The 26,454-nt window shown below is 37.3% G+C and overlaps 1 protein-coding gene across 1 annotated transcript in view; it reads right to left on the minus strand.

Annotated features, from left to right (window-relative positions):
• Positions 1–26,454, minus strand: part of LOC126161541 (probable G-protein coupled receptor CG31760) — a 439,386-nt gene that overhangs the window by 31,580 nt on the left and 381,352 nt on the right. Inside the window, exons 9-11 of the mRNA XM_049917466.1 lie at positions 20,121–20,335; positions 19,626–19,764; positions 6,547–6,652 (exon numbers count right to left, since the gene is read on the minus strand). Coding sequence (XP_049773423.1) covers positions 6,547–6,652; positions 19,626–19,764; positions 20,121–20,335 — 460 coding nt within the window. The remainder of the gene's footprint in view (positions 1–6,546; positions 6,653–19,625; positions 19,765–20,120; positions 20,336–26,454) is intronic.

Raw genomic sequence — 26,454 nt, forward strand, 5'->3', positions numbered from 1 at the left:
TTATAGTAGGGACGTGCTAAGTGCCACCTGCTATCACTAGTTTTAAGTATAGCAAAGCTCTCTCCTCTTGAATGAAATAAATTAAAATGATCATTCAGACCAAAATGATTGCTCGTAGGTTAAAAAAAAATTATTAATGTCGCTTACTCTAATGAGGTAAATGTTATGTTATGCATAAGGAGTGTGTGACAACAAATTTTTTGAGACCACCTATGAAAAGCAGCAGGCAAAAAGCAGCATCTTAGCACATAAGAATCAAGTAAGTCAATACCGATCCAGGTAGTAGGAAAGAAGTGCGCAACTCAATTATTTTATTATAATACGGAGGAAACCGTATACTCTCATAACAATTATACGACACAGTGCAGCTGAAATACAAAGATCATTTACAAATAAATTAGTTTAGTACTAGAAATATCTATTTCAGGTCCTCGAGCTACGACGATAAAAAAAAAAAAAAAAAAACAATTTTACGATACATGGAACAGAAGATAGTTAACAGACACAGTTCACTGCTAATGCATGGTTTAAGTAATTTTAGATATGCATAGAAAATTGTTTAGAGAGCTGGATCAGACGACACTGAAACTACTGTATCGATTTAATTATACTATTTGTCATGAAAAACTAAGGTGATAATAATTTATGTTAAGCTCATCATATCATACGTCATTAACACTGTATCTTCAAATTTCTTCACTCCATAAAAGTCTTTTGTGTTTTCCTCTAACCAGTATCCTTACCATCCTACCTTATCCAGTAGAGAAGTGAATTTTACGGGCTGGTTGCATGATTGGTACATACAGGCTATTCGAATGGATAGTCGTGACACATTGGTTGTCGACGGGCTATGCTTATTCTTCGCAAATTGCGAGTTCAATTAAGATTTGTTATGTGCAATTGCACGACAGGGAACACCAAGCTTCCCAATTACCCTAATGGTAGTTTGAACACGAACTGTTCATCACGTAAACGAAGCCACATTGACTATGTCTTCAAACTAACGACGTAATAGAGAGAAAATAAAAGAGCTGAACTTGCGAAAAGAGTAACTATTGTAAAAAGAAAAGAATAACAAGATTTCGAACAAAGTGTAAACCTAAAGTGCCTTGGAAGCACAAACTACGAACAAGAGACACGCTTTTCGTCAGGCCTTGTAGTCACAGAGACTAAACATTTCTTTGTAAATAATTTTTAGACATGATATGTATACTAAATGTTAACTGTACTTTGTAGTAATAATGCAGTCAGTAATAAATGGACACGTATATGCTGCTGCGTGTGAACCGACTATAGACAAGTAATTAATGGACACGTATAAAAGTGGTGCGTGTGAACCTTAACATGACGACCAAATAAATGTGAACACGAATTAACAATAACGTGTGAACTGAAAAGGTGATAACTCCAAGGGCACGTGTGAAATACCGCGTGTGAAGTAATGTTATAAGTACTTGTACCACGAAACCGCGATGTAGAAAGCCGAAGAGTGAAAGTGAATAAGTGTTGTACTTACCACAAACGATACTGTACGCCTTTCCACGGACACATTCTTCGAAACAGCTGCGGGAGTCGCCGCATCTGGCTGCTTCCGTAATCCAGAGTCGATGAAAAACTGTGTATAAACTCACACCACGGCTAGTAGACACCTAACGCTCTGCTTCTCGCAGAATACTGCTGCTAGCGTTGTGGAACTGTCAAGTTATTATCACGTGATTGTGACCAACGGACGTAACACTGTGTACGCTGAGCGCTCAACAATCATTTTTCCTTGCACAACGAGCGCGGATGCCAAATGTGTTTCAAATGCATTCAAAATAAAATATGATAAAGCAATGAATTAAGCACTCATGTACCTTGTGAAATTATAAAGACACTAATCGGAAGAGTCTTAAGCTCGATTTTGACAATAGCTACCGAATTTACTGACCAGGCCGAGTAATGACGAAAACGTGTCGAACCAAATAAAATCAGAAAAATAGATAAATATGAGAACTAAGCATTCCTAAGAGAATGAGACCTTATGTACATAAACAATTGTTATCCTTACCTAACCCAATTTTCTTTTAGACTAAGTTATTAGTAAGTAAGCACATTCTAATACAGATTTTTTTTTCTGTATTTTTCATGTACGAAAACATAAATGGAAGCACGGACAAGTGTCAAGTGAAATAGAGACCGCCACCATACGGCTCAACATGTTGCAGAACCAGTCTTCCAGTTCCTGACCCACGACGTATTTCCAACGCAACATCACACCCCGACCACTCCAACTTCCACAGTGAAAGTGATGCCCTACTTTTCCTCCACTGTGAAAGTGTAATCAATTTCCCCACTCAAGTGCAGTGCTATCATTTATACCCGAAGTTCTACCACTCTCAGTGCAACTCATACCTACCCAAGTGTAGTGAAACATTTTTTTTGCAGGTCATAAAAGCCACAAATAAGTAAAGTGCTACGTATTTACTGCAAGAAATCTTCGACGAAACAACGACAAAAATATTCCTGTAATATGCCATTGTAAAACAAGAATGTCAATCTTTTGTAACATATTTTTTCCACGAGTGCACACAGCACCCAGACTTCCTGCGAAGTCAAGTAATTTATTTCTTTGTTATTTTTTTAATATTTATTATGCCATGTATAATGTATCGATGTATGTGTATCTTTATCTTAATTTCATTATCTTTTACCGAGAAATGAACATTTGTTATCCTTGTACAATACATTAGAAAGGGCACCGTTCAATTGTCATGTAGTTACCCTATGGACAAATTACTATCAATTTCAGTCGTACGAATATACTTACCTGATACTCTGTATGTTAACCACTTTGCCTGATGTAGCGTGTAAAATCTATTGTAAAGAATTTTTGCAAGTAATACTAACTTGTTTCACGAAAGCAATAATATCACGACTACGCGTGAGTCGCGATGATCCTGACGGAGTCATCGCTCCTCACGCGGGAAGCAATGTGATATTATTGGATTTCAGACATTTTGCATATGAGAAAAGGATAGCCATCGAGCTGCAGTTTGTAATGATACTAAGCATGACAACGCGAGAGTAAAGAAACAAAATCTGTTTATAATGTGCGCCTATACAAAGACGCGCGGCCAGCGTTTAAAAGGTACTTTTAAATACTATGACTCGCTGGGCGCAGATATTTAAAATCATTGCCGCAGCGCTTGATAGCAAGAAGCTGCGAAACAGAAGAAAGAACAATTTATCATTTGTTAGGAAAACTCTAAGAGTCTTTATAGTTAGCTGTACTTCTGGTCGCCGATATGTTAACATGTACTTCATTACCTTTGATGTTTGGTTGCCGACTTGTTAAGACGTGTTGTGTAGCACCGCTACAAGTTATATTTCTTTTGGTGTGAAAAACCACGTTATCACCAAGAAAACAAAAACGCTTTTATAAACTTTGTGACGATAAAAAATATTTACGCGCACGCCAGGACATTTAATTTTTATAAAATATCACACATACAGAAGCAGCGATTGTTGGACTGCTCCATGTACGAGAAAAACATAAAAATGTAAGTTTTGTATACATTGTAAATTTGTTAATGTTTATAGTTTAACGCCTTTGTTCTTTACGAACATATTGAAGCTTCACTATACAGAAAATCTATGCTTATTCTTTTCTTTAAATCAACCACAAATAATGTTTATGTTTAAATGAACTTTGTTACAGGTTCGCTCTTTATCGCGGTGTCTCGATTGTATTTGGGAGACCATTAACGTGTTCAATTTCCGATCTGACAACTTTTCTTACAAAATTTCACTGTTTTGCATTCATTTCCAATTTTTTTATTATTCAAATAGGTCCCTTAGGTAATTTCATTGAAGAGTCTGATTGCGTGAAAGCAATCCGGGTTAAGAGGTCATTTGAGAAACTATTTTCACGCAATCAATCCGTACGTCTCCTAAACACAACCGAGAACCGACGCATCGTCGATCATTCATTAATTTTTCTCTTTTTCCAAGTCGTACCAAGAAACGGCCAAGGAGAACTGCCGTGAGTACGCAATCTAGTGTTAAAAGGTTGCATTCTTTATCTTGTCGGCAAACATTGCCATGAATTATCAACATCAATGTTATATTTGGTTAAATATGAAAAGCCAAGACAACAAAAAAAAAAACCTTTTAACGCTAGAAGTTGACGTTCATTCAGTTTGATGCTGAAACCCACAAGATACATTGTGCTAAATTTCGTCTCTGTGATCAATTAAAAGACTTTTAAACTGCTGTACAGCACACACAGTAAACAGGATGAGTGTTAGGAGTAAATGCAAAGCATTAAATGAAGAAGGTAAAACAAGTGAGGCTTGATAAAATCCATGCCAGTACTTCTGTCCATATTCTTCTGACAGTTTAGCACTGGTAATTTGATATTTTATGATGTTAAGAAAAACAATAATAAATCTTTGGACTTGGTGCTAAAACAAGACAAACAAGTCAAGAATAAAATCAATCAGGAAAAACAATAATAAATCTTTGGACTTGGTGCTAAAACAAGACAAACAAGTCAAGAATAAAATCAATCAGTTGGACCAAAACTGACTACCACTGACAATGCTGTCTAAATTATGTACAAACAAGAACACACTGTCAGAATTATTGTAAGTGTGTAGTACTGGAAGGCTGTTTTGATTCTATAATCGGCACAATATCTCTAACAGACAAGTGTGTTGAAAATGTTTAAGTGCAGATGTTGCAAGTGTTCAACCATTTTCTAAAGAATTAAAGACTAGTTTAGAAGAGAGAAATCTCTCTTTGGCAATGTTCTACAACACAGATGAAACTGGCTTGCTTAGGAAATTCACTCCTGATAATACACAGACAAGTCAACACCTGTAACTGAGTTAGAAAGAATCACTGATCTTTAGTGTGCTAATGCTGTTGATTCACACTGTTTAAAATCACTTGCAACTGGGAAATTTGCAAAACTGATGGCACTCAAAAGTATTATGTAGCATCTCAGTTACTGACACGGCTAATGGAGCTAATAAAAGAGTAATTTTTTTCCAAAAGATAAATGGAATTTATTCTTGAAGGAATAGATGATTCAGATTTCCAGGGTTCATTTGGAGCTATAACCATGGAGGACATTTGACGGTGGCTGGATAAAGATGAAGTTTTGTAATCAAATACTGAGGACAAAATAATGGATGGTGTACAAGGTGTTTCTAGTGATGAAGAGGAAGTCAATGATATTAGTGAATGTAAATGTAACAGACCAAATCCAACATTTAACACTTTGTTGACTAAGCCTGTTAACAACTTGGGCTACAAAGGACCACATATGAGTATATCTCAGCCACAATGTACAACAAAGCATGAGCCACCGGCCACTCGAAAAATGGACTGGTTTCTTATGAGACCACTGTATGAACATCTCACTACTTGTCAACTGACAGGTGCTGCCCTATGTTTTTAGTTTCTGAAGTTACTTTGAAAGAAGCAGTAGCAAACAAAAGATATGTTATTATGGCTGACTGAACTATTGTGTGCTTGCTTTGTCATGAGATTTGTGCGTGTATTCACTACGTTTTGCTGTTTGCTGTAATTCTACTACAAATATGAGACATTTTCTCAATGAGCAAGACATTTCAGAAGTTCTAGATGATGAACTGAGTGGTTCTGGTTTGGAGGGAGAAATATCTCAGTGGGAATAGACTGAAGAAGACTTCTATTCGGATAAGCTGTGGTCTGACATATTTTTTGTCACTAATATTGTTGCTGCAGATGCTGCTGCCATAATTACAATTTCATTCTGTTTTATTTATCTTCATATCATCTTTCTTACAGATGAATCTGGTGACAATGCACCATCCAATATAGGTTTGCTAGATTTGTTTGGAGAAGACGAAACAATCTTCTGGAAAATTAAGCGGGAAGGGACAAATTGCTATTGTAATGAAAGCAATGTACCTCTCTGCGGGCCAGAATACTTCAGACTTTTACATAAAAATGTCAGTTATGTGTGAAATTGCTCAAGAACTCACCTCACCCTTTTTGAAGGATGTTTATTCTTTTTGTCATCATTATTGTAAAATTTGAAGTCTGTCATAGAAATCAAATGAAGATGAAGCTTGAATTTTGGTTTTTCTTTCACGTGTATTATCCTACAAGATATGTCACCCACAAATCTACAACTAACAATTTAAATAATAGTATAAATGGCTTGTTTCCTGGTCCTAAATTTTTCTAAGTGACTGGAGCTCAAAGTGTTAAACTGTCAAACCGTAAGGGATAATTCTGACACTCTTAGCAATTTTACTGGCATTAATCCAGATTGTCAAAAGTATTACCTTTCTAAATGTTAATAACGAAAGTTTACAGGGTTTTTTCTTATTTTTATTGTTAATCAAATGCCCACTTTCTTATCTATCAGTTTTTTTCCTGTTTTACTAATTGGTATGCAGATGTGGCTCTGCTGCCTCAGGCATTATTAACACCATATCCTAAATTTCATTCTCACAAGGATAATTGTTATTTAAATGAGTGATAAGTGGAAGAGCTATTCATATACTGTACCTTAGGACCAAATACGAGCCCCACTGTGACAGATGTACTCAGCTGAGTTCGGATGAAACCTAGCAGATACTTGATGTCAGGGCCAGCATGAGGAAAGATGAACAAGCTGTGGAATCAATGAAAATACATGATTAACACAAACACAAGAGTAGGTTAATCTTCATGATATATGATTACACTTGCATCAATAACCGTTTCTTGTAACTGTTATGAAGATACAAGTCAGATAAAACACAAGAAGTTAGGATAAATTACTGTGTTAATATAATTGACTGGATTTTAAAAAAGCCAAGTAGCTGCAAACAAACAGGTAGTAGACGTTCCTTGGTGCATTTATTCCAAATGACATGTTTCCGGCTCTGCCCATCATCAGATTCTGTGGTGTAAATAAAGTACCAAATAATTAGTTACACATTATTTTAAACTCCAAATGTTAACAAGGGTGCGCAAAATTGAACTAAGTGTCAGAATCAATACATACCATTTCATATCAAAAATAACTTCGACATTGTTTTCCTTACTCATACGTTCAAGAATCTATTTGTTTGTGACTATTCAGCTTTTCTAAAATCCAGTCAATCATATTAATAATAATGGTCGCATACCTCTACCAGTAGTTTCAGACCAACTTACATAAAATTACTATATTTTCTTAAATAAATCAAAATGAAAAGATGTAAGGACAGACCACATCTTAAGGTACAAACAAAGCATTCAAAGTGGGAAGGTAAGTAATGAAATGATTAAAGACATAAGTAGGTAATGTGTGTTATTCAATGACTTACAAAGTTTTTAAACTATCAGGAAAATAATATTTATACCACAATGTAAAGTGTCTGTCTGTTTCATCACATGCTGCAAGTCTCTGTCCACTTAACTGGGTTTAAGGATGAAAAATGATAACTGGAACACAAATCCATTGAATATGGCATACATAATTGTTCTTAAGAATAAAGCTCATGCACTTTAGCAGGAATGACATGAGGCCACATTATCATGATGGAAGACAATTGTCTTCTGCATAGTAAGTAGCCATTTTTATCTATACAATAACTTTCATTATCTGCAGGAGATGAGGATAAAACTGTGAAGCAACCTTGTGGACATGGACTATGAGCATTAGACCATAAGTATGCTTGTTGTTGTTGTTGTTGCAGTCTTCAGTCCAAAGATTGGTTCGATGCAGCTCTCCATGCTACTCTATCCTGTGCAAGCCTCTTCATCTCTGAATAATTACTGAAACTTGCATCCAACTGAATCTGCTTAGCGTGTTTGTCTCTTGGTCTCCCTATATGACTTTTATCCTCCACACTTCTCTCCAGTACTAAATTCGTGATTCCTCGATGCCTCAGAAAGTGTCCTAGCAACCAATCTCTTCTTCTTGTCAAGTCGTACCACAAATTCCTCTTCTCCCCAATTCTACTCTGTACCTCCTCATTAGTTATGCGATCTACCCATCTAATCTTCAGCATTCTTCTGTAGCACCACATTTCGAAAGCTTCTATTCCCTTCTTGTCTAAACTGTTATCGTCCATGTTTCACTTCCATACATGGCTACACTCCATACACATACGTTCAGAAAAGATATCCTGACACTTAAATCTCTAATCGATGTTAACAAAATTTTCTGTCAGAAACATTTTCCTTGCCTTAGCTAGTCTACATTTTATATCCTCTCTACTCTGACCATCATCACTTACTTTGCTCCACAAATAACGAAACTCATTTACCACTTTAAGTGTCTCATTCCCTAATCTAATACCCTCAGCATCACCTGATTTAATTTGACTACATTCCATTATTCTCGTTTTGATTTTGTTGACGTTCATCTTATATCCTCCTTTCAAGACATTGTCCATTCTGTTCAATTGCTCTTCCAGGTCCTTTGCTCTGCCTGACAGAATTACAATGTCATTGGCAAACCTCAAAGTTTTTATTTCTTCTCCATGGATTTTAATTCCTACTCCAAATTTTGCTTTTGTTTCCTTTACTGCTTGCTCAATATACAGTTTGAATAACATCGAGAATATAATACAACCCTGTCGCACTCCCTTCTCAACCACTGCTTCCCTTTCATGCCCCTTGACTCTTACAACTGCCATCTGGTTTTTTTAAAATTGTAAATAGCCTTTTGCTCCCTGTATTTGACCCCTGTCACCTCCAGAATCTGAAAGAGAGTATTCCAGTCAACACTGTTGAAAGCTGTCTCTAAGTCTACAAGTGCTAGAAACATAGGTTTGCTTTCCTTAAACTATATTTTAGTCGTAGGGTCAGTATTGCCTCACATGCTACAGCATTTCTATGGAATCCAAACTGATGTTCCCCAAGATCAGCTTCTACCAGTTTTTTTACTTCCCTGTAGAGAATTTGTGTTAGTATTTTGTGACTATGACTTATTAAATAGACAGTTCGGTAATTTTTACATCTGTCAACTTCGGCTTTCTTTGGGATTGGAATTATTACATTCTTCTTGAAGTCTGAGGGTATTTCACCTGTCTCATACATCTTGTTCACCAGATGGAAGAGTTTTGTCATGACTGGCTCTCCCAAGCCTATCAGTAGTTCCACTGGAATGTTCCCTACACCCAGGGTCTTGTTTTGAATTAGGTCTTTTAGTGCTCTGTCAAATTCTTCACACAGTATCATATTTCCCATTCCATATTCATCTACGTCCTCTTCCATTTCTGTAATATTGCCCTCAAGTACATTGCCCTTGTATAGACCCTCTATATACTCCTTCTACCTTTCTGCTTTCCCTGCTTTGCTTAGGATGGGTTTTCCAACTGAGCTCTTGGTATTCATACAGGTGGTTCTCTTTGCTCCAAATTCTCTTTAATTTTCCTGTTGCCAGTATCTGTCTTACCCCTAGTGATACACGCTTCTACATCCTTACATTTGTCTCTAGCCATCCCTGCTTAGCCATTTTTCACTTTCTGTCGATCTCATTTTTGAGACATTTGTATTCATTTCTGTCTCCTTCATGTACTGCATGTTTAAATTTTCTCCTTTCATCAATTAAATTCAATATCTCTTCTGTTACCCAAGGGGTTTCTACTATCCCCCTTCTTTTTACCTGCTTGATCCTGTGCTGCCTTCACTATTTCATCTCTCAAAGCTACCAATTCATCTTCTACAGTATTTCTTTTCCCTGTTATAGTCAATCATTTCCTAATAGTCTCTCTGAAACTCTCCATAACCTCTCGTTCTTTCACTTTATCCAGGTCTCATCTCCTTAAATTCCTACCTTTTTGCAGTTTATTCAGTTTCAATCTACAGTTCACAACCAATAAATTGTGGCCAGAGTCCACATCTGCCCCTGGAAATGTTTACAATTTAAGACCTGGTTCCTAAATCTCTGTCTTACCATTATATAATCTATCTGAAACCTTCCAGTGTCTCCAGGCCTTTTCTATGTATACAACCTTCTTTCATGATTCTTAAACCAAGTGTTAGCTATGATCAAGTTATGCTCTGTGCAAATTTCTACCAGGCAGCTTACCCACTGTCCATATTCGCTTATTACTTTTCCTTCTCTTCCTTTCCCTGCAATCGCATTTGAGTCAACCATGACTACTAAATTTTCATCTCTCTTAACTACCTGAATAATTTCTTTTATCACATCGTACATTTTTTCAATATCTTCATCATGTGCAGTGCTAGTGGGCATATACATTTGTACTACTGTGTTAGGCATGGATTTTGCGTCTATCTTAGCTACAATAATGCATTCACTATGCTGTTCATAGTAAAATATCCACGTTCCTATTTTTTATTCATTATTAAACCCACTCCTGCATTACCAGCATTTGATTATGTATTTATAGCCCTGTATTCACCTGACCAGAAGTCCTGTTCCTCCTGCCACCGAACTTCACTAATTCCCACTATATCTAGCTTTAACTTATCCATTACCCTTTTTAAATTTTCTAACCTACCTGTCCGATTAAGGGATCTGACATTCCATGCTCCGATATGTAGAAGGCATTTTCTTTCTCCTGATAACGACATCCTCCTGAGTAGTCCCCGCCCTGACATCCAAATGGGGGACTATTTTACCTCCAGAATATTTTACCCATCATCACTTAACCATACAATAAATCTGATTGCCCTCAGGAAAATTACAGCTGTAATTTCCCCTCGCTTTCAGCCGTTTGCAGTATAAGCACAGCAAGGCTGTTTTGGTTGATGTTACAAGGCCATATCAATCAATCATCCAGACCGTTGCCCCTGCAACTACAGAAAAGGCTGCTGCCTCACTTCAGGAACCACGTGTTTGTCTAGCCTCTCAACAGATACCCTTGCATTGTGGTTGCACCTATGATACAGCTATCTGTATTGCTGAGGCATGCAAACCTCCCCACCAACGGCACTGTCCATGGTTAGTGGGGGAGGGGGATCACAGAAAATTATAACCATTATTTTTCCAATAGGTATAACCAAACGTTGATTTCTTTGGTGAACTTTTAATCACCTAGTTTTAATTGCTGCTCTGTCTCTGACATGCTATGATAGATCCATTTTTTAATTATTTTTCTGCAACTCTTGAGAAAGTCACTACAACAGTACTTAAACATGTTTAACAATTCTTGAGCAGTATTGCTTTTACGTGTTGATGTTTACAAAATTGCAACATCCAACCAGCTGAAAGCTTAGTAACACCCAAAACTTCTTTGTAATGTCAGCAAGTTTAAGCACCTTCAATTAACAATAATTGTGAATTCTTACTCTGCTCTCATCAGTTGTACGTATATTTTTATGTCTTTGTACACCTTTAGCAATCATCATCTTAAATAGGTGAACAACATCATTTAAATTCAATGGCCCAGGTAGCAACAGTCAAACACTAAGGATGAGATCCTTTAACATTGAATCTCATTTCTCTATCATATTCATAAGGTGTGTATCAGATGGCAGTAGAAGCCTGACAAAAGTTATCTGGTTGCATATAATAGGTCTAGGTAAAATCAAGTTAGTTGTTTAATGTTTTACTGGCTATTCAATTCTGCTGTCATCATTTCAGAAAGTCTATAGCTAGTGGCGCAGATATACTAAGATCATGCAGTATTAATTGGAAGGGACTTTAACGTAGCAAGCATAGACTGGGATGCATATGAATTCATTGCAGGAGCACATACAAGCAGTCTTGCGAAGTTATTTTCAACACGTTTTCTGAAAACTGTCTTGCACAGTTCTACAGCCCACACAAAATGGAAAAGTTTTAGACCTTGTTGCTACAAACAGGTCTGATCTAATCGACACCATCAGTACAGAGATAGGGAACAGTGACCATCATGTTGGTTACTGAAGTTAGTAAATCAATGAAGAAGGCTAGAAGTGTAATTCACTAAAAAGAGCAGATATACCGTTGTTAGCATCCCACTGAGACAATCAATTGACAGCATTTAGTTCCAGTATTATGGACATAGAGGATTATGAGCAAAGTTTAAACAGATTGTAAATATGGAAAACTACACACCAAGTAAGTGGATTGTTGTTGTTGTGGTCTTCAGTCCTGAGACTGGTTTGATGCAGCTCTCCATGCTACCCTATCCTGTGCAAGTTTCTTCATCTCCCAGTACCTACTGCAACCTACAACCTTCTGAATCTGCTTAGTGTATTCATCTCTTGGTCTCCCTCTATGATTTTTACCCTCCACGCTGCCCTCCAAGGCTAAATTTGTGATCCCTTGATGCCTCAGAACATGTCCTACCAACCGGTCCCTTCTTCTGGTCAAGTTGTGCCACAAATTCCTCCTCTCCCCAATCCTATTCAATACCTCCTCATTAGTTATGTGATCTACCCATCTAATCTTCAGCATTCTTCTGTAGCACCACATTTCGAAAGCTTCTATTCTCTTCCTGTCCAAACTATTTATTGTCCATGTTTCACTTCCATACATGGCTACACTCCATACAAATACTTTCAGAAATGACTTCCTGACACTTAAATCTATACTCGATGTTAACAAATTTCTCTTCTTCAGAAACGCTTACCTTGCCACTGCCAGTCTACATTTTATATCTTCTCTACTTCGACCATCATCAGTTATTTTGCTCCCCAAATAGCAAAACTCCTTTACTACTTTAAGTGTCTCATTTCCTAATCTAATTCCCTCAGCATCACCCGACTTAATTTGACTACATTCCATTATCCTCGTTTTGCTTTTGTTTATTTTCAACTTATATCCTCCTTTCAAGACACTGTCCATTCTGTTCAACTGCTCTTCCAAGTCCTTTGCTGTCTCTGACAGAATTACAATGTCATCGGCAAACCTCAAAGTTTTTATTTCTTCTCCATGGATTTAATAACTACTCTGAATTTTTCTTTTATTTCCTTTACTGCTTGCTCAATATACAGATTGAATAACTTTGGGGAGAGGCTACAACCCTGTCTCACTCCCTTCCCAACCACTGCTTCCCTTTCATGCCCCTCGACTCTTATAACTGCCAATTTACAAATTGTAAATAACCTTTCGCTCCCTGTATTTTACCCCTGCCACCTTTAGAATTTGAAAGAGAGTATTCCAGTCAACATTGTCAAAAGCTTTCTATAAGTCCACAAATGCTAGAAACGTAGGTTTGCCTTTCCTTAATCTTCCTTCTAAGATAAGTCGTAAGGTCAGTATTGCCTCACGTGTTCCAATATTTCTATGGAATCCAAACTTATCTTCCCCGAGGTCGGTTTCTATCAGTTTTTCCATTCATCCATAAAGAATTCGTGTTAGTATTTTGCAGCCATGACTTATTAAACTGATAGTTCGGTAATTTTCACATCTGTCAACACCTGCTTTCTTTGGGATTGGAATTATTATATTCTTCTTGAAGTCTGAGGGTACTTCACCTGTCTCATACATCTTGCTCACCAGATGGTAGAGTTTTGTCAGGACTGGCTCTCCCAAGGCCGTCAGTAGTTCTAATGGAATGTTGTCTACTCCCAGGGCCTTGTTTCGGCTCAGGTCTTTCAGTGCTCTGTCAAACTCTTGACGCAGTATCGTATCTCCCATTTCATCTTCATCTACATTCTCTTCCATTTCTATAATATTGTCCTCAAGTACATCACCCTTGTATAGACCCTCTATATACTCCTTCCACCTTTCTGCTTTCCCTTCTTTGGTTAGGACTGGGTTTCCATCTGAACTCTTGATATTCATACAAGTGGTTCTCTTTTCTTCAAAGGTTTCTTTAATTTTCCTGTAGGCAGTATCTATCTTACCCCTAGTGAGATAAGCCCCTACATCCTTACATTGGTCCTCTAGCCATCCCTGCTTAGCCATTTTGCACTTCCTGTCGATCTCATTTTTGAGACGTTTGTATTCCTTTTTACCTGCTTTATTTACTGCGTTTTTATGTTTCCTCCTTTCATCAATTAAATTCAATATTTCTTCTGTTACCCAAGGATTTCTACTATCCCTCGTCTTTTTACCTACTTGATCCTCTGCTGCCTTCACTACTTCATCCCTCAGAGCTAGCCATTCTTCTTCTACTGTACTTCTTTCCCCCACTGCTGTCAATTGTTCCCTTAAGCTCTCCTGAAACTCTGCACAACCTCTGGTTTAGTCAGTTTATCCAGGTCCCATCTCCTTAAATTCCCACCTTTTTGCAGTTTCTTCACTTTTAATCTGCATTTCATAACCAATAGATTGTGGTCAGAGTCCACACCTGCCCCTGGAAACGTCTTACAATTTAAAACCTGGTTCCTAAATCTCTGTCTTACCATTATATAATCTACCTGATACCTTTTAGTTTCTCTGGGCTTCTTCCATGTATACAACCTTGTTTTAAGATTCTTGAACCAAGTGTTAGCTATGATTAAGTTATGCTCTGTGCAAAATTCTAACAGACAGCTTCCTCTTTCATTTCTTACCCCCAATCCATATTCATCTACTATGTTTCCTTCTCTCCCTTTTCCTACACCAAATTCCAGTCACCCATGACTATTAAATTTTCGTCTCCCTTCACTATCTGAATAATTTCTTTTATCTCATCATACATTTCATCAATTTCTTCATCATCTGCAGAGCTAGTTGGCATATAAACTTGTACTACTGTGTTAGGCGTGGGCTTCATGTCTATCTTGGCCACAATAATGCGTTCACTATGCTGTTTGTAGTAGCTTACCCGCACTCCTATTTTTTTATTAATTATTAAACCTACTCCTGCATTACCCCTATTTGATTTTGTATTTATAACCCTGTATTCACCTGACCAAAAGTCTTGTTCCTCCTGCCACCAAACGTCACTAATTCCCACTATATCTAACTTTAACCTATCCATTTCCCTTTTAAAATTTTCTAACCTACCTTCCTGATTAAGGGATCTGACATTCCACGCTCCGATCCGTAGAACACCAGTTTTCTTTCTCCTGATAATGATGTCCTCTTGAGAAGTCCCCGCCCAGAGATCCGAATGGGGGACTATTTTACCTCCGGAATATTTTACCCAAGAGGACACCATCATCATTTAACCATACAGTAAAGCTGCATGCCCTCGGGAAAAATTACAGCTGTAGTTTCCCCTTGCTTTCAGCCGTTCGCAGTACCAGCACAGCAAGACCGTTTTGGTTATTGTTGCAAGGCCAGATCAGTCAATCATCCAGACTGTTGCCCCTGCAACTACTGAAAAGGCTGCTGTCCCTCTTCAGGAACCACACGTTTGTCTGGCCTCTCAACAGATACCTCTCCGTTGTGGTTGCACCTACGGTATGGCCATCTGTATCGCTGAGGCATGCAAGCCTCCCCACCAGCGGCAAGGTCCATGGTTCATGGGGGGAAGGTAAGTGGATTAAGGAAAGAAAAGTCTCACCGTGGTTCAACAACAAAATTCAAAAAATGATAAGGAAGCAAAAGATGTTGTACTCTTGGTTCAAAAAAGAATGCACAAATGACGACACGAAAAAGTTAATAGAACTTTGTACGTCTGTACAAAGATTGATGCACAAAGATTTCAACAACTATCACTTTCATAACTTAGCAACAGATCTTGGCAACAACACAAGAAAATTCTGATCGAATGTAAAATTGCTACGTGGGTCTAAGGCTTCTACCCAGTCACTCGTTGACTATTCTTATGTGGCAGTAGAGGACAGCAAAATGTAAAGCTGAAGTTTTAAATTTCGCACTTAAGAAAATGTTTATGCAGGAGAATCATACAAACATACGAGTAGAATCATACAAACATACCATCAGTTGACCATTGCACAGGGTCTTACATGGAGGACATACTAATAAGCATCACTGATGTGGAGGAACAACTGAAAGCAAATATGTCACCAGGTCCTGATGTAATCCCAATTCAGTTCTACACACGTTACTCTACAGCACTGACCCCTAAATGAGTTTGCATTCATCACGAATTACTCGTCCAGTGGAAATTCCCAAGGGAATGGAAAAAGTTGCAGGAGGAGGATAAAAGAATATGTAAATATGAGGAGGATAAAAGAACAGACACACAAAATTACAGACCAATATCTTTAACATCTGATTGCTGCAGTAGTCTTGAAAATGCTCTCAGTTTCAATATAATAAATTTCCTTGAGAGCGAAAAGCTTCTGTCCACAAATGAGCATAGTTTTAGCAAGTATCATCACTCATGTAAAACTCAGCTTGCCTTTTTCTCACATGAGATCCTGTGAACCATGGATGTAGTGCGACATGTGGATTCCATATTCTTACATTTCTGTGAAGCATTTGATACCATGTCACACTGCCGATTGTTAACAAAGGTGCAAGCATATGAATAGGTTCCCAGGTATGTGAGTGGCTCGACGGCCTCTTAAGTAACAGAAATCAGTATGTTGTCGTTGATGGTAAGTGTTCATCAGAGACAAGGGTATCATCAAGAGTGCTCCAGGGAAGTGTGTAGGAGTAGGATAACTGTTACTTTCTATGTACATAAATGAGTTGGTGGTCAGAGTAAGCAGCAGTCTGTAACTGTTTGCTAATGATGCTATGTTTTATGGGAAGGTGTCGTAGTTGAGTGACTGAAGGAGGATACGAGATGACTTAGACAAAATTTCTAGTTGGTGTGTTGAATGGCAGCTAGCTCTAAATAAGTTAATGTGGATGGGGAAAAACAAACCCATTACCTTTGAATACGGAATTAATAGTGTGCTACTTGAAAAAGTCATAGCGATTAAATATCTACGAGTAACATTGCAAAGAAATATGAAATGGAATGAATAAGTACAAACTGTAGTAGGTAAGGCAAATGCTCAACTTCAGCTTATTGGGAGAATTTAAGGAAGGTGTAGGTCATTTGTAAAGAACATTGAATATAGGATACTAGGGCGACCCATTGTTGAGTACTGTTCGAGTGTCTGGGATTCACACCAGTTTGGACTACAGGAAGGCATTGAAACCATTCAGAGGTGGACTGCTTGATGTGTTATCAGTAGGTTTGAACAACACGTAAGCATGATGGAGATGCTTCAGGAACACAAATAGGAATCACTGGAGGGATGGCAAAGTTCTTGTCAAGGAGCCGACAACATCCATTTTGCATTAGATCCATGAATGTAAGATTAGAGAAATTAGGACTCTACTTTGAGTGGGACAGAAAAGGAAATGACTGGTAGTGATACAGGGTACCCTCCACCACGCACCATATGGTAACTTGAAGAAGTACATATGTAGATGTAGATGGTTGTTCACATCATGACCGTAAACCAGTAACTAGACATATGTCCTTGGAACTTTACAGTCAATATGGGTAAAGAATTATATGTTTCTGAAAGATCATACTATTTTTGTTGCATTCATTCTATCTTTTGGGTAAGATGAGAATGTTTTGCACATCCTTCTAGTGAGGAAAATAAATTACTCATACAGTGTTGATGAATTTTTTTCTCTGAAATTGTGTGTACATGACATTCTGATGCACCATTGTGTAGATAATATACTGTGTTAGGAAATTTATTTTTCATTCTGCTGTTCAGCGTACATGGCATGAAGTACAACTGGCACATTAATATTATCCTTGACTGGGGTTCAAATCCAAGTTCTCCCTGAGAATAAAGGAATCAGACGTGGGGTTTAAGTATTTGTTTGTTGTCTGGAGTTTGATTCCTGACAAGGAAATGTTCACAATTGTAAAAAAAAAAAAAAGATTTTTACTTTTCACATGCATTCACACTGATGGACGCTGGATAGCTAATAAAATAACAGCACTGCTTGCAACAGGCAAGGTACTGCATTTGACTCCTCATCAATCAAACACAGATTCGCCTCAATGAGCAATGGATCCACCACATTCAGTGCGGTTGCACAATTACATCCGACCTCCTATGGGAATCTCTAAGTAGTGAGCATGAAGGACATGGACAGGGTTTGCAGATAGGTCATGCTTGGTGGGAATGTGGGTCAGCCGAGAGGACTGCCAAGATAGTCTGTGCAGTTGGAATAAACTCTTTGTCTGGGTGGAGCAGTGGTTAACGCAACTGATTAGCAAGCAGGAGATCCTGGACTTGAATCCTGGTCCGGCACACACTTCCACCCACTACTGTTGATAGCACATGAAGTCCTGATGTAGATGATATAAGCAATCCCTACCCTTTGCTTCCTTTCTCGCCCCACCTCCTTCAGTTTACATAACAGGAAATTATTTCACTTAACATTTATTGTAATACACACGGATACACATATTTTGCAAGGGAAGATTGCACAATTACATTAAATGAAAATTGGAAATATCACAATGTTAAGTGCAGTTGAAACTTGTTACAAATGTGTGCCAGAGCAGAACTTGAACCACATATTTCATGAGGCAGAGGCTTGGAATTCATCTGCTTCAAGTTGAAGAGACTTTTGTAGCAATTATATCAATAGCTGTTGCTATTGCACCAGCTGCTGCTGTTGGTACAGAAACAAACCAATTCAGAGTCCATATTACCGAACAACTATCTTTTTCCTCATTGCAAATGCTATACCCACAATAAGTGGATATCAATGCAAGTGTCAGAAACTAGGAGAGAAATGGAAATGGCAAGGTGAAAGTGCAGCCTGCAGAAGAGCAAATGATACCAAGCTGTAGTCAAGTTTGATAAAACTGATCAATGGCAGACATGACACAACTAGGACAAGCCCAAAGCAATCGATGCAGCAACAACATACAAAGTGAGAACCTTCACCACAATGATATCAACAGACCAGGAACAAAGAGAGAGGCAATCCAAACATGACTGTAAAGAAGAACCAAGTGCCAAGTGAGGTTATTATCAAATAGTCCACTGTACAGTGCTGATAGCAACTGATAATATCAGGTGCAAGTACAGAAGTGGTCCAGTACACATTTCCATTCGCTGGGTTACAGTATTTATACAGGCCATCAGAAACACTATTGGCCAGCATATTCATGTGGCGAGATGGATGGCATGCTCGTTATGCAAGCACAGCACTACTATTCCTTCCAATGACCATCTTGGTGATTTACAATGGCAGTCATTCAGCTTCCTGGAGTTCACTACCAGAATACCCTTACCAAAAGAAACAAGAAACAAATCACTAGTCCCTCATCAGTAATACACAACTCTTTACTTTTAATAGCTCTCCATTTTGAACAAGCACATTTACCTATGTCATATATATTCTATGCACTAATTATCAAATTTGTAGACCTGAGCTACATCAATCCAGAAAAGGGAAGGTATCAATACGTATGGCTAAAACTCAAAAACTACTACAAGAGCAGACAGTTCATTCACTGTACAATTTAAAATATTGAGTAATGTGCTGCCACATCATCAGAAAGTAAATGGTGATTTCTCCAACAACAATCAAAGACGAGTTGATACAAAAAACATACATACCCCACACTCTTCATTCTCTCTTTTTTCCTTTCCCCACCCCCTCACCTACTGCCACAGTGTGAGAAGTGTTTCCAAATTTAATTACTGTGTGTGTGTGTGTGTGTGTGTGTGAACGCACACAAGGTTGTATGTCTGTTACTTTGTACTGGGAATGGTTGTCTGTCATCATAGAATTGTTTAACAAAGAATTTATTATTTTCTTTACTATATTATGAGGCAATTTAGTTTTTACTTATTTCTTATTTAGTTTGTTCTATTAGAATTTCTCACATACTTACTGGAATGCAATCATAGTAATGTTCACAATTGCAATATTGTAAATGGCATAGCTGATGAGTCGGGCCTCATTGTACAGTGATTCCGCATTGCGAACATTATAGCAGACTCTTATACCCCATGCCAGGAAAAGCACTTCACCTGTTTGAAACAACAATAGTGCCTTAAACATAACAAAAATTTTATTTTGCACATGGAAACTAAAATCAAATAATCATATGGCAGTTCTTAGTTATGTTCAAATCAATTAATTGTTTGTGCTAATCATGAATAGCTGGTGAAAAAATGCTGTATGATATAAAAAAAAAAAAAAAAAAAAAAAAAAAAAAATCCTTACAAACATTCACAGTTTATATCTGTAGTTTTCATTATCATTTACAGTATTCATAGTTTTTGGTATGGAGACTGGATCCACTAGTTATGAAAGAACTTATAACAGACTTCTTGCAAACTTGCTTAAATGACTTGACAACATTATTTATTATTTTAGAACCTACCTATAGCTAGACTGTGATCCCACCAGTTGTAGGAGCATTGCTTAAACCTAAGGCCTATGCTATCATGTATTTCTTCTGCTGTAGGTGGAGCACTCAGAGTCCATGTTCCCAAGTAGATGAGCATAACTAGCAGAATGGGAAACATCCACTGGAGCAATTGTTTGTCTGTCAGCTTCACCTTATGTGCTGACTTTACCCTGTATGTTAGTGATACCCTAAAACACAATGAAACTCATATTAAAACATTATATTTGATATTGGAAAAACACACACACACACACACACACACACACACACACACACACACACACACACACAGAGAGAGAGAGAGAGAGAGAGAGAGAGGGGGGGGGGTGGGAGATGAGGTGTGCTAGTGCACAGTCTGCTACATGTTCTCAATGCCAGTGCAAGTTTACAAGCTGTGCTACCATGCTCCTTTTCTGTGCATGTTTGTACCTGTTGCATGGTGAGTGGTTATCTTAACCTCTTCTGTTTTGACAAATTAAATATAATCATTAAACAATATTTTCACAATAAAGAAGAGAAATATTAACATAGAATACATTGTGCAACACTAAATATTCTAAACACTTTGATGGTTGGTTGATTTAGGAGATTCTACACACTATGGATAGATACATTAGCCTCAAAAGTGAAATCTAGGATGACAACATCTGTAAAAAGTTTCAAACATTACTTTAACAGGCAGTATGGACAAAACATCTCCCAGAAAATGAAAATCAGATTCAAGTAGCTGATGCTGGTGAATAATTTTGTTAGTTCAGTCATACATTGGTTTTTGTATCATTTGTTGTTTCTCATATATGACTTCTGGAAATAAGCTCTACTGTTTTCTGATTTAGTAATCATAATCCTTGTTTCTCATCATTTCAATATTAGGGCGGGTAATTTCCTGGTTAGGCCACTATTTTGATTTCTCCTTGACTTAACAAAAAGTCATCCAATCCAGATTAGGTAGCATGTTAAAATCAAGTGCAAACCTGACAAGCCAAGCACATTTTGAAAACAGTATAACATTTACATGAGAGTGGTATTGGGAAATTGGCTTACAAAAGCCAATTTTGGGATTCCCTCACAATCATAGTGTATGTGAAAGATACACATTGTATTCAACCACAACACATGATCGAAAGCATGAACTAAAGCTGATAAAGTGACAGATCATTACTGGACTTTTTGACATAAACAGTTAGTAAGCATAAATGCCATTTTTGCAGTGAACCTTGGTTATTGTACAGCTGATCACATTTTTGCCTACAGACCAGAACACATTGTCATTTTCAGTAATAAGAGGTCCAAAATGATCTCCGTAGCGTATCTGAACTTCTTGTTCTGACCTGGGATTAAATGGAAGTGAAAGAGATATGCTTAAGAGAGTTTTATATCGATTTAAGCAATTGTTTCAGCTGTATACAGTATGATTTTGTTAAATGGGAATAAATTGCAGGAAATGCTACTTTAGAGGAGAAGGAACAAAAAACATCACAGGAACACATGGCCGAAAATGCATTCCAAGGGGGTACACCCACATGAAGGCGAAGATCTTTCACAGTCTAGATTTCATTGACTGAAAGCTCACAACAGAACATGTCATGCAAGTAAAAATATTCTTTCTGTATAGTGTATTAAATCCACTCTCAAGAGGGCAGTGAGCTGGAGCACCATCATGTGGTAATCATATTGTTCTTTGGACCACCAAACCCATGTCTTTCAGTAGGGGAGGCCAGGTCACCTGCAGGAAGCACAGATATGTCTAGCTTGTGAGACACTGTGGAAGGATGACAGGTCTCACAACATTGTCCCCAATAATTCCTACCCACATGATGAAGCTGAACCAATATGTATGGTTTGCTGCTTCCATAACATGTAGATTCTCCATAGCCCACAGGTGGGTGTTGGTAAGGTTGATGATCTCACTTCTTGTAATGATAGCCTCATCTGTGAATATGGTAGATGAAAGAAATCACAGCACTGCAGTAGCCTGTGTGATCAACTAATGACAAACCATCACTGCTGAGTAAGTCCAGAGGTAATAAGGCCTGTACACTTTGTAAGTGACGTAGACAGTTGTAGCTGGCGTGGAGAATGTTCCACACAGTCATCTGGCTTACTCCTTTGCTGGTGGGCCGCCTGCCTGGTACTGATACTGAGGTCACTAGGTAAGATCTTTTACCTCCAATTTCAGGTGGATGTACCTCCATTGGAATGCATTACTGCCCATGCGACCATTTCACATTTTTTGTTCCTTATCCTCCCACGCACCATTCCTTACAGTTTGTCCCCATTTAGCAAAATCATCACGTATGTGACTTACCAATCACTACAGAATACGTGAAAAGCATTTTTCAGGAAAAACAAAGTTAGGCCTAGTTATTGTAGGGTAATAACACATTAAAAACGTAAATAGTACCAGTTTTTTTTTTACTGATCCCATGGTGTAGAAGAGGGTTCATAGAAACTATGGGCATAAAGAAGAGTCCCATATGGAATGAGCACTGGGTATATTGGTGTGCAATCGTACAGTATTTAAATGGAACTAGACTATTGTCTTAGTCCATGATGGTTCATTCGGTAGGTGACTGCATCATATTTATGACTAATTAAAGGTTCTGCTTGGTTCTGGCACATACTCTGAAACTTTGCAAAGGATCCACTCTCTTATTCTGAGATACACCTACTGCAGGGAGATGCAGAGTTTCACTTAGGATAGGAAATGTACACTCCCAGCCCCTTATCTCTCTGCTACGTGATATGTTTATGTAATATGTATGAAAATAGTCATTGTAAAACAAAAAGAAAACTGTATCTGTCAATCCAAAACATTTCCAATGTTGATGCTATAGCACAATGTAAGAAATACTGCAAAATATTAAAGACTGTAATACAGATGTCAAAGCAAATATATTACAAGGAAAAGATAGTCATATCAGATAACAAAATAAAGACAATATGGGATATAGTGAAGGAGGAGACCGGTAGAACCAGACATGAAGAGGAACAAATAGCATTAAGAGTAAATGATACATTGGTGACAGATGTGTATAGTGTTGCAGAACTTTTTAACAAACATTTTATAACTGTTACTGAAAAGATGGGGTTGTCAGGTTCGGTAGATGCTGCTATGGATTACCTTAGACCAAACATTTCAAGGAACTTCCATAATATGAATTTGACCCTCACTACCCCAACAGAAATAATTTCCATCATAAAATCTTTAAAATCAAAAACATCTAGTGGGTATGATGAAATATCAACAAAGTTAATTAAAGAATGTGATTCTGAGCTAAGTAACATATTAAGCTATCTGTGTAACCAGTTGTTTATCAGTGGAATATTTCCTGAATGGCTGAAATATGCTGAAGTTAAGCCACTGTTTAAGAAGGGAGATAAAGAAATAGCATCAAATTTCCGTCCAATTTCACTGTTGCCAGCATTTTCAAAAATTTTCGAAAAAGTAATGTACAGTCGTCTTTATAACCATCTTATCTCAAATAACATACTGTCAAAGTCACAGTTTGGATTTCTCAAAGGTTCTGATATTGAGAAGGCTATCTACACTTACAGTGAAAATGTGCTTAATTCATTAGACAAAAAATTGCAGGCAACTGGTATATTTTGTGATCTGTCAAAGGCATTTGACTGTGTAAATCACAATATCCTTTTAAGTAAACTAGAATATTATAGTGTAACAGGAAATGCTGCAAAATGGTTCAAATCTTATATCTCTGGCAGGAAACAAAGGGTGTTATTAGGAAAGAGACATGTATCAAGCTATCAGGCATCATCCAACTTGGGGCACTTACTTTCTCTTGTGTATATCAATGACCTTTCATCAGTAACATTACCAGATGCCAAGTTTGTTTTGTTTGCCGATGATACAAACATTGCAATAAATAGCAAATCAAGTGTAGTCTTAGAAAGATCAGCCAATAAAATATTTGTGGACATTAATCACTGGTTCCTTGCCAATTCTTTGTCACTAAACTTTGAAAAAACACACTACAAGCAGTCCAGAACTTGTAAGGGGTGTCCCAAGAGTATATGTCTAACATACGATGACAAGAAGATAGAAGAAGTGGACAGTGTTAAATTCTTGGGATTACAGCTTGATAATAAATTCAACTGGGAGGAGCACACCACAGAACTGCTGAAGCGTCTTAACAAATCTCTGTTTGCAATGCGAATTTTGTCAGACATAGGGGATATAAAAATGAAAAAGCTGGCATACTATGCTTACTTTCATTCCATAATGTCATATGGGATTATTTTTTGGGTTAATTCATCAAGCCAAGCTAAAGTTTTCCAGGCACAAAAACGTGCAGTAAGAATTATATGTGGTGTGAACTCAAGAACATCCTGCAGAAGCCTGTTTAGGGAACTAGGGATACTAACTGCAGCTTCCCAATATATTTATTCCTTAATGAAATTTGTCATTAAAAATATATCACTTTTTCAAACCAACAGCTCAATTCATGGAATCAATACTAGAAATAAGAATAATCTTCACAAGGATTTAAAGTCACTTAGTCTTGTACAAAAAGGTGTGCATTATTCAGGAACACACATTTTCAATAACTTGCCAGCAGCCATAAAAAGCTTAACAACCAATGAAATTCAGTTTAAGAGAAGCCTAAAGGATTTATTGGTGGCCAACTCCTTCTACTCCATTGATGAATTTCTTAGTAAAACCAACTGATTTGTATATAAGTACAACATAACTTCTGCACAATTTCAGTGCAGTAATGTGTTCACTCAAAATTTGTGTGTCTGTGTGTGTGTGTGTGTGTGTGTGTGTGTGTGTGTGTGTGTGTGTGTGTGTAAGTATAATCTAACTTCTGCACCATTTCAGTGCAGTAATGTGTTCATTGTAAATAAGTATTACAGTAGTTGTATTACATGTTTATTACCTTATAAATAAATAAAAAACTTTTTTTGTTTTAAATTCAGTGCATTATTATCTGTAAAATGACTCTTAGAGTTCATTAGAAAATGACGATCATTCCACTTGGGACCTGTGGAATGGTACATTAGCTTATTTGTTTTAGCTGTAAATATTTGTCATGTATTGATGTTTTTCTGACATGTTCCACATCCTGGAGGACCTCCTCACTACGGATCAATTGGAATGAAAGTAAATCTAATCTAATCTAAGAGATTTCGCTGTCACGTAATAACACTTTTCTGAATTTAGCTTGCACTTTAAAGTACACATAAAGAGAAGTGTGTTAAATATGGAACAAAAGGGATAAATTAATAACCACTTTTCAGGGGCTAAAGAACTGACCAAAAAGTTTTTATACCTGTTAACTCCAAATTATGTAGCATGTTGTCCTAAAAGCTAGATGAAACCATCCACTCTGATTTACTGAACTAAACAGCAAAATCGAAAAAAATTATACACTCCACAGCTAAGTAAAATACGAATCACAATTCAACCCAACGTTCTACCATGTATGCTGCACTGTATATGTAAAATAAGAATATTAATTCCACCTGACATTCTAACTGTATATTTTGTCAGTCCTCACTCATATGAAAATGTCACGGAGAACGTCAGTAAGGTAGAAGAACTACTGCACTGATGAAAAATAAGCTAAATGACAGCTATCGCTGGATTCACGCTATGGAGAAGGTGGACAATGAATCAGTAGCTGAGCTCCATTAATTCTGGAGCAGAGGATACTACAGCCTCTCAAATTAAATTATTAAATATATAAGAAAATAAATTCTAATCCCATAGACACAACAAGTAATAAAAGTTTCAATCAAAGTACTCTTCAAGAACGTTTGACAATACACTACTTGTATCCAACCAACACATAAGAAAGGTGATGTATCATCTCTGTATAACTATCAATCTCTATCACTTACACCAGTCACATGAAAAATGATCGTATGCTGCATGCATAAAACGATAACACAATATTTTGACTCTAATGATATACTCAGCTCCTCACAACATGGATTCGGGTCAGCCTTTCTACAACCAAGTCGATTAAGTGGTAGAAAAGGCATAATATGGTGTTTTGAAAACATAGATTACCTTCGCAACAATGTAGGACCTAAGGACAGCAGTGTCGCCAATTTAATTGTTTCCCAACTAGATCTAGTTTTTCTAAAGGCCATCTGGTTGACACATTGTAGATCTGGTTGTTAGTGGGAAATTTAGTCTTTTTAAAAATATTGTCTGGTTGAATTCTAGTCTTTTTAATATATTCTTCGAAAAAATTATTTTGTTCATTTCCAAAGATTAGTGTTGAATTTCAATATCTTCAACTTGCTCTTAATAGGTTATAGAAAATTTGCTTTCCTG

The sequence above is a fragment of the Schistocerca cancellata genome, chromosome 2 (assembly GCF_023864275.1).
Source record: "Schistocerca cancellata isolate TAMUIC-IGC-003103 chromosome 2, iqSchCanc2.1, whole genome shotgun sequence".
Taxonomy (NCBI): Eukaryota; Metazoa; Arthropoda; class Insecta; order Orthoptera; family Acrididae; genus Schistocerca; species Schistocerca cancellata.